This window comes from Cherax quadricarinatus, chromosome 73 (genome assembly GCF_038502225.1).
Source record: "Cherax quadricarinatus isolate ZL_2023a chromosome 73, ASM3850222v1, whole genome shotgun sequence".
NCBI lineage: Eukaryota > Metazoa > Arthropoda > Malacostraca > Decapoda > Parastacidae > Cherax > Cherax quadricarinatus.
The window spans coordinates 2746656-2756655 of NC_091364.1; the positions used below are offsets into that span (position 1 = coordinate 2746656).

The 10000-nt window shown below is 52.0% G+C and overlaps 1 protein-coding gene across 5 annotated transcripts in view; it reads left to right on the plus strand.

Moving 5' to 3' along the window:
* LOC128701131 (uncharacterized) overlaps nucleotides 1-10000 on the plus strand; it is a 144758-nt gene that overhangs the window by 115026 nt on the left and 19732 nt on the right. For all 5 annotated transcript variants that reach the window (XM_070100533.1, XM_053794715.2, XM_053794714.2 and 2 more), the window contains exon 3: nucleotides 1438-2657. In XM_070100533.1, the coding sequence (XP_069956634.1) occupies nucleotides 1438-2657 (1220 nt within the window). The remainder of the gene's footprint in view (nucleotides 1-1437; nucleotides 2658-10000) is intronic.

Genomic DNA, 10000 nt, shown 5'->3' on the forward strand with positions numbered 1-10000 from the left:
ACTGGTGATGCTTTACCTGGTGAAGAATACCTGCTAGAGGCACTCTTCGAGGCCCGAGCTGCCTGCCACGACGACGCTGTCCGTAGCTTCACCGTACCCGAGAAATAATTGTATAGGAACTATCCGGGGTTCACCAGAAGTTTCAGGTTACGATCAACCCCACGTTGAAGGAGTGGGTATCTTAGGGGTTGAGCTCCACACCATTAGCACCTCTAAGTCTGCCAACCTGTCAACCCTCTGTCTGACACCTCTGACGGCTGTCAGCTGTATAATTGAGGCTGCCCTCGGCCGACCTACCCTTCCTGATCCCTGATCTTTTTTTCAAGTGTGTGTGTAAATTCCCGAGTTGACTTCTACTTGGTAACATCCAGTGAACTCTCTCTCTCTCTCTCTCTCTCTCTCTCTCTCTCTCTCTCTCTCTCTCTCTCTCTCTCTCTCGGAGAGAGTTCACTAACCTTCCCTTCCTTGAATCGAACCTGATTGCCTCCCATTCCTCCTCTCCCCCAGGCGTTGTATGACCCTTGGGGTTATACAGCTCCTGATGTATCCTAGTGTTTATAGCCTAGAAGGCGTGTATATCTCACTGTATGGACACTCATGCCTCTCATGGTATACACTTCGAGGTGTGTATCTCTCAATGTATATACATTTGGTGTATGTCTCTCAGGCTTTATACACCAAGAGGCATATATCTCAGTATATATACACTGGGAGGTGCATCTCTCCGTGTATATACACTGGGAGGTGCATCTCTCCGTGTATATACACTGGGAGGTGCATCTCTCCGTGTATATACACTGGGAGGTGCGTCTCAATATACAAACAAGGAATTTAATATAAACCCTAATTTAAGGAATAAAATATTATTTATACCAGTGTTCAGGGGAATTGCAACCTTACTGGCCCCAACGTGCAGCAAACAGAATTCGAAATCTAACAACCTGACCCATACCCCAACAACAGACCTCTCGCCCCACCACGGTGAGGTGGCTCTACTTCGGGCTGGTCATCAACCAGGATTATTATTTTTTAAAGGAAGCTTTAAGCCTGTGGGGATCAAGGGACGTATGGTGAATGGAAATCAATCAGTTTTGATCCGGTGGAGGGGAAAGCAGCTCCAAGTTCTCTAATCCAGAGGCCTATACGGGTAGCAAGGCCTCCCTGCCAGCTCCCTGGCAAGCTAGTTCAAAAATTAGCAGGCCAGTGCTAGTTTTAGAATTGCCGTGGGTTCGAACCTTATGTTCATTTACCATCTTGTCATCATTATCTCGCTTGTTTAACTCGTGTTAAGCGCTAAACCTATGTGGGTCATTCAGCGCAAGACGTGGTGGAGGCTCGATCCTCCGTCTGCTAAGCGCCAGACAGACACGCTTCGTCTGTACTCACCCATCATCATTTTGTGAGTCGAGCATCATGTACAATGTTCTTGTGTTTCAGGAGGTCGCAGGATGCACCTGGAGGAGTACAGCAACAGCCACGCGGGGTCTCCAGAGCCCTTGATACCCTCAGAGCTGACCTCATGTGACCTGGGGGGCCTCATCAGTCCCCTCGGAGACACCTCTCATGCTGGGTCTCCACTGGGTCCCCCGTCAGCTTTCTCCCCTCCCACCATCAGCGTGGAGGCCCCGCACGAGACAGGGAGCTCCACGTCCCAGCTCTCCACGGCTATGACGGCCCTCGGGGAGCTGCATGGAGACCTTTACCTAGCGGGGGATGAGTGGCCACCCTCCTTGGAGAATCTCCTAACGGCTCTACCCGGTGGCTCATCTCTTCCTGAGTTAGTTGTCACCGATCCCCGGCCTCCAGACACACCGATATTCTCCAGTCCAATGCCTCCTTCTCAACCTTCCACAGACCTCCTTGACTTGCCCTCCGGCGAGGGTTTGGAGTTGTACCTCGGCAGTAGGTGTTCAGCTTCTCCTATGAGTGTCTCCCCCGGCGGATCATCACTGCCCTCTCCGTTTACCTCCAACCGCGGCTCCTTCAGTTCCACCCGACGGAACAAACGGCCCTACTCCACCTCCCCCATGAACGTGGATGGCGTCGACCTTAACACCATCATTAGGTCTTCACCAAATTGTCTCAGCGGCGGGTCCCCCACTACCAGTATTCCGCAACTCTCGTGTTCCCCGTCAGGAGGAAGCTACGGTCACCTCATCCCTCGCCCTGAGGCTAACAATAACCAGCCACCGCGAGCCAACCTCTCCTTCCAGACACTTGTTAACGACGACGAAGTCATCAAGAACAACAACAACAACTCACAGGTAAACAGCCTTCACTACTACAAAGTTGAGCCTAAATGTGAGCCAGACGACCAGCGGACGTCGTCTCCATTCCATGACCACCACAAGCATCAGCAGCAGCAGCAGTCATCGCCGCCATACCACGACCACCAAGACATCGAGGATGGTCGTCCGTGCAGCCCTCTTGAAGACGACGGTCCGCGCTACTGCCGTTGGGTGGATTGCAATGTGCTCTTCGCGTCCCGAGAGACGCTCTCCCGACACATCGAGAAAGCCCACATCGACCAGAGGAAAGGTGACGACTTCACATGCTTCTGGGCGGCGTGTCAGCGGCGGTACCGGCCCTTCAACGCCCGCTACAAGCTTCTCATCCACATGAGAGTTCATTCTGGCGAGAAACCCAACAAGTGTACGGTGAGTAATTTGCTGTGTTATTGTTCTCATTACCACCTTAAGGGGCACGTCAGTTCTCTGTTTGTTTTTCTAATGTATTATTTTTCCCTATAATCTGCCTTGTGTATAATTACTATTGCATGTGCTATGTCTGCTTTCGTATGGTGAAGTCTATGATCTTTCCTTAATTCATGGTATAACTTAACAAATCTTTGAGGACAATTGTCATGCAACACAACTGTACTACTGTACAAAGTAATGTTGCTTGTGAAACATAGTAGCGTATTTTTAATAGACTATCCACAGTTTTGGAAATGTTCTGATAAGTGTTGGATGTGTGATTGAATTTCAGGTAGCGGTCAAGGTACATACCTAAGAAATTTTCCGCTCGTCTCATCTCACTATAGATAAATTGTTAATTATTATGTAAAACTGAGTAATTGTCATCCTTATTTCCTAATAACATGTAGAAAGTCTTCCCAATACCTTTAGGAAAATCAAGGAACTAATCAATGAGTTCCTCGTTGACTGTTATTGAGGACAATAGGAGCTGGATTTAATATGGCGAGTGTTGTATTATCTGCAGACACGACTGGTTAAGTTCCTGAGAAACAATTGGTAAGTCACTGATATAGATGAGGAATAACAGTGGGCCATGTACGCTTCCCTTCGGCACGCCTTATGTTAAACAATTAGGTTAACGAAACAGTATTAATGTAGGTCACATACTGGCATTGACTAGTAGGTGAGAGCATGACCTCTGGTTCTGTAATATTTTAGTTTAAGCATTGAAATGTGCAAAATGTAGCGATCTACTGTGTCAAAACACGCTTTAGGTTCGAACCTATGAACTCCGACAAGGGAGATGAGAGTGTATGCTCGCGACAATGTTGCCCATTTGCATACACTCACAGCTTCCTTGTCGAAGTTCATAAGTTCGAACATGAAACGTTACACATACTGTGTCAAAAGTTTTTCTTAGCTCACTACAGAGGCCCACTGGATATTCATTACTTTATAGAGCTGAATAGATCAACTCTGGCACCTTAAGTTACCCCTGTAGAATTGGATGGGGACAAGTAGAGAGGGCTTTGAAGATTGAGACACAGAGAGGGCCTTGATAACTGTCCTGACATGGGCAGTAGAGTTTGGGATTTTGGTGGCAAGGTTAGCCCCTATAGTTGAGAAAAAGTTATTTAAGTAAAAGGACACAAATGAAACTAATGTAACATTTTATTGTGGCAACGTTTCGCTCTCCAGGAGCTGCGAAACGTTTGCCACAATAAAATGTCACATTAATTGCATTTGTGTCCTTTTACTTAACATATTATCGGTAATTCTACCAATATTAATACAGAAAGTTGATTATTTAACGCATCAGCAAAGTGGATAAAAGGTTCGTTAGGCCCAGTCAGTATAAATTCTTTGGTGGCAGCAGTTTTGCGTGAGCCTAGTATTTGAGTATTTTCCAGGTCCTTTTTAGACGTCTTCTGTTTCTTTGAAAAATGTTAGCATAACCATTTACTGGATTCTGTCGTCAGCATTGAAAGCATTGATGTTTTGCTGGTGCTTCGAGGCGTGTGCAGATGTGCTCTTCTGACTCAGGGAGAGAATCACTGTAGACAAATGCTGCAGAGAACAGACAAGATGATAAATTAGACGCATGTGCTGTTTACGCATCTTTCTGATCTTCACTGTTCTTCTTTGTATTGAGACGTCTCAAAACTCCAGACCGTCGCGTTGGCCACTGGGCCAGCTAGCTACAATAAGATGCATCCAACTAGGTATATATCTACACCATAGGAAGGTTAGCATAGGCACCACTGTGACCACAAATGCAAGTTTTTACAGACGAACCCCCAGCTAGCGTGGCCGTGACGAACTCTAGCTCAAGTCTCCTTAAAGCCGTCAACATGACTCACGATTGCAAACAAACGATTGCAAACAAACCATACCACCATACCTTGTTGGATGAATCGTATTGTGGCTAGCTGGCCCAGTGCCTAACGCGTCGGTCTGGAGTTTTGAGAGTCTGATCGCGGGTTCAAACCCCATCCGTGGGATGATTTGTTTGCAGTCATGTCATTTCGATTTCATGAGTCTTCTTTGTATTGGACTGAGGAAGCCACTGTGTGGCGGAACGTTTACTTAGTCAAGAGAGAGAGAGAGAGAGAGAGAGAGAGAGAGAGAGAGAGAGAGAGAGAGAGAGAGAGAGAGAGAGACAGAGAGAAAGAAAGAGAGAGAGAGAGAGAGAGAGAGAGAGAGAGAGAGAGTGTGTGTGTGTGTGTGTGTGTGTGTGTGTGTACGCGCGGTTGCAGGGGTTGAGACTCAGCTCCTGGCCCCGCCTCTTCGCTGAGTGCTACTAGGTCCTCTCTGTCCTTGCTCCATGAGCTTTACCTCACTTGCTAGACTATTCCACTTCCTGACAACTCTATGACTGAAGAAATACTTCCTAACATCCCTTTGACTCATCTGAGTCTTCAACTTCCAATTGTGAACCCTTGTTTCTGTGTCCTCTCTCTGGAGCATCCTGTCTCTGTCCACCTTGTCTATTCCACGCAGTATTTTGTATGTCGTTATCATGTCTCCCCTAACCCTCCTGTCCACCAGTGTCGTCAGGCCGATTTCCTCTAACCTTTCTTCGTAGGACATTCCCATTAGCTCTGGAACTAACCTTGTCGCAAGCTTTTGCACTTTCTCTAATTTCTTGACGTGCTTGATCAAGTGTGGGTTCCAAACTGGTGCTGCATACTCCAGTATGGGCCTGACGTACAGTGTACAGTGTCTTGAACGATTCCTTACTAAATTATCGGAGAGCTATTCTCAGGTTTGCCAGGCGCCCATATGCTGCAGCAGTTATCTGGTTGATGTGTGCTTCCGGAGACGTGCTCGGTGTTAAACTCACCCCACGATCTTTCTCTTTGGCCACCTAGCCTATACTCCGTCTGCGGTCTTCTTTGCCTTCCCCGATCTTCATGACTTTGCATTTGGCGGGGTTAAATTCGAGAGGCCAGTTGCTGGACCAGGTGTCCAGCCTGTCCAGGTCTCTTGGAAGTCCTGTCTGATCCTCATCTGATTCAATTCTCCTCATTAACTTCACATCATCTGCGAACAGGGACACTTCAGAGTCTATTCCTTCCATCATGTCATGTGTGTGTGCGTTAGTTAGTCAGTTAGTTACCAGAGAGAGGGAGTGTGAGAGTCACGAAGGCTAAAGGATTGACCCACCACCACTCCTTACGCTGAATTACCCTCAGTTTAGCGCCTCTCACACATGTAATCCACTGAAGTCATTAGATTCTAGATTTTGCCCCGAGTCGCCCATGCTGTGAGTAAGCATACCAGCACTGTGCCTCCTCCCACTGTGTCCCCTCCTCTTCCTTCTCCCCTTCCCCTGGGACCCCTTCCCTTTGTTCCCCCTCCCCTAGATCCTCCTGTCAACCCTTTGCCAGGATAAGAGGCCAGTTTTAAATGACGCGATGCTTCGTAAAAACCATTGAATAGCGAGGCTGCTCCCATAGACCACCCAGCCACTTCTGGTAGCGTCGACTGTTGCTACTCATGGTAGCGTCGTCCACAGCCACCCATGGTAGCGTCGTCCATAGCCCCCTCATGGTAGCGTCGTCCACAGCCACTCATGGTAGCGTCATCCACAACCACTCATGGTAGCGTCGACCACAGCCACCCATGGTAGCGTCGTCCACAGCCACTCATGGTAGCGTCGTCCACAACCACTCATGATAGCGTCATTCACAGCCACCCATGGTAGCGTCGTCCACAGCCACCCATGGTAGCGTCGTCCACAGCCACTCATGGTAGCGTCATCCACAACCACTCATGGTAGCGTCGTCCACAGCCACCCATGGTAGCGTCGTCCACAGCCACTCATGGTAGCGTCATCCACAACCACTCATGGTAGCGTCATTCGCAACCACTCATGGTAGCGTCGTCCACAGCCACCCATGGTAGCGTCGTCCACAGCCACTCATGGTAGCGTCGTCCACAACCACTCATGGTAGCGTCGTCCACAGCCACCCATGGTAGCGTCGTCCACAGCCACTCATGGTAGCGTCGTACACAGCCACCCATGGTAGCGTCGTCCACAGCCACCCATGGTAGCGTCGTCCACAGCCACTCATGGTAGCGTCATCCACAACCACTCATGGTAGCGTCGTCCACAGCCACCCATGGTAGCGTCATCCACAACCACTCATGGTAGCGTCATTCACAACCACTCATGGTAGCGTCGTCCACAGCCACCCATGGTAGCATCGTCCACAGCCACCCATGGTAGCGTCGTCCACAGCCACTCATGGTAGCGTCGTCCACAACCACTCATGGTAGCGTCGTCCACAGCCACCCATGGCAGCGTCGTCCACAGCCACTCATGGTAGCGTCGTCCACAGCCACTCATGGTAGCGTCGCCCACAGCCACTCATGGTAGCGTCGTCCACAGCCACTCATGGTAGCGTCGTCCACAGCCACTCATGGTAGCGTCGTCCACAGCCACTCATGGTAGCGTCGTCCACAACCACTCATGGTAGCGTCGTCCACAGCCACTCATGGTAACGTCGTCCACAGCCACTCATGGTAGCGTCGTCCACAACCACTCATGGTAGCGTCGTCCACAGCCACCCATGGCAGCGTCGTCCACAGCCACTCATGGTAGCGTCGTCCACAGCCACTCATGGTAGCGTCGCCCACAGCCACTCATGGTAGCGTCGTCCACAGCCACTCATGGTAGCGTCGTCCACAGCCACTCATGGTAGCGTCGTCCACAGCCACTCATCGTAGCGTCGTCCACAACCACTCATGGTAGCGTCGTCCACAGCCACTCATGGTAACGTCGTCCACAGCCACTCATGGTAGCGTCGTCCACAGCCACCCATGGTAGCGTCATCCACAACCACTCATGGTAGCGTCATTCACAACCACTCATGGTAGCGTCGTCCACAGCCACCCATGGTAGCGTCGTCCACAGCAACCCATGGTAGCGTCGTCCACAGCCACTCATGGTAGCGTCGTCCCCAACCACTCATGGTAGCGTCGTCCACAGCCACTCGTGGTAGCGTCGTCCACAGCCACCCATGGTAGCGTCATCCACAACCACTCATGGTAGCGTCGTCCACAGCCACTCATGGTAGCGTCGTCCACAGCCACCCATGGTAGCGTCGTCCACAGCCACCCATGGTAGCGTCGTCCAGAGCCACCCATGGTAGCGTCGTCCACAGTCACCCATGGTAGCGTCATCCACAACCACTCATGGTAGCGTCATTCACAACCACTCATGGTAGCGTCGTCCACAGCCACCCATGGTAGCGTCGTCCACAGCAACCCATGGTAGCATCGTCCACAGTCACTTATGGTAGCGTCGTCCACAGCCACTCATGGTAGCGTCGTCCACAGCCACTCATGGTAGCGTCGTCCACAGCCACTCATGGTAGCGTCGTCCACAGCCACTCATGGTAGCGTCGTCCACAGCCACTCATGGTAGCGTCGTCCACAGCCACTCATGGTAGCGTCGTCCACAGCCACTCATGGTAGCGTCGTCCACAGCCACTCATTTTAGCGTCGTCCACAGCCACTCATGGTAGCGTCGTCCACAGCCACTCATGGTAGCGTCGTCCACAGCCACTCATGGTAGCGTCGTCCACAGCCACTCATGGTAGCGTCGTCCACAGCCACTCATGGTAGCGTCGTCCACAGCCACTCATGGTAGCGTCGTCCACAGCCACTCATGGTAGCGTCGTCCACAGCCACTCATGGTAGCGTCGTCCACAGCCACTCATGGTAGCGTCGTCCACAGCCACTCATGGTAGCGTCGTCCACAGCCACCCATGGTAGCGTCGTCCACAGCCACAGCCACTCATGGTAGCGTCATCCACAACCACTCATGGTAGCGTCGTCCACAGCCACTCATGGTAGCGTCGTCCACAGCCACTCATGGTAGCGTCGTCCACAGCCACTCATGGTAGCGTCGTCCACAGCCACTCATGGTAGCGTCGTCCACAGCCACCCATGGTAGCGTCGTCCACAGCCACTCATGGTAGCGTCGTCCACAGCCACTCATGGTAGCGTCGTCCACAGCCACTCATGGTAGCGTCGTCCACAGCCACTCATGGTAGCGTCGTCCACAGCCACTCATGGTAGCGTCGTCCACAGCCACTCATGGTAGCGTCGTCCACAGCCACTCATGGTAGCGTCGTCCACAGCCACTCATGGTAGCGTCGTCCACAGCCACTCATGGTAGCGTCGTCCACAGCCACTCATGGTAGCGTCGTCCACAGCCACTCATGGTAGCGTCGTCCACAGCCACTCATGGTAGCGTCGTCCACAGCCACTCATGGTAGCGTCGTCCACAGCCACTCATGGTAGCGTCGTCCACAGCCACTCATGGTAGCGTCGTCCACAGCCACTCATGGTAGCGTCGTCCACAGCCACTCATGGTAGCGTCGTCCACAGCCACTCATGGTAGCGTCGTCCACAGCCACTCATGGTAGCGTCGTCCACAGCAACTCATGGTAACGTCGTCCACAGCCACTCATGGTAGCGTCGTCCACAACCACTCATGGTAGCGTCGTCCACAGCCACCCATGGCAGCGTCGTCCACAGCCACTCATGGTAGCGTCGTCCACAGCCACTCATGGTAGCGTCGTCCACAACCACTCATGGTAGCGTCGTCCACAGCCACTCATGGTAGCGTCGTCCACAGCCACTCATGGTAGCGTCGTCCACAGCCACTCATGGTAGCGTCGTCCACAACCACTCATGGTAGCGTCGTCCACAGCCACTCATGGTAACGTCGTCCACAGCCACTCATGGTAGCGTCGTCCACAGCCACCCATGGTAGCGTCATCCACAACCACTCATGGTAGCGTCATTCACAACCACTCATGGTAGCGTCGTCCACAGCCACCCATGGTAGCGTCGTCCACAGCAACCCATGGTAGCGTCGTCCACAGCCACTCATGGTAGCGTCGTCCCCAACCACTCATGGTAGCGTCGTCCACAGGCACTCGTGGTAGCGTCGTCCACAGCCACCCATGGTAGCGTCATCCACAACCACTCATGGTAGCGTCGTCCACAGCCACTCATGGTAGCGTCGTCCACAGCCACCCATGGTAGCGTCGTCCACAGCCACCCATGGTAGCGTCGTCCACAGCCACCCATGGTAGCGTCGTCCACAGCCACCCATGGTAGCGTCATCCACAACCACTCATGGTAGCGTCATTCACAACCACTCATGGTAGCGTCGTCCACAGCCACCCATGGTAGCGTCGTCCACAGCAACCCATGGTAGCATCGTCCACAGTCACTTATGGTAGCGTCGTCCACAGCAACCCATGGTAGCATCGTCCACAGTC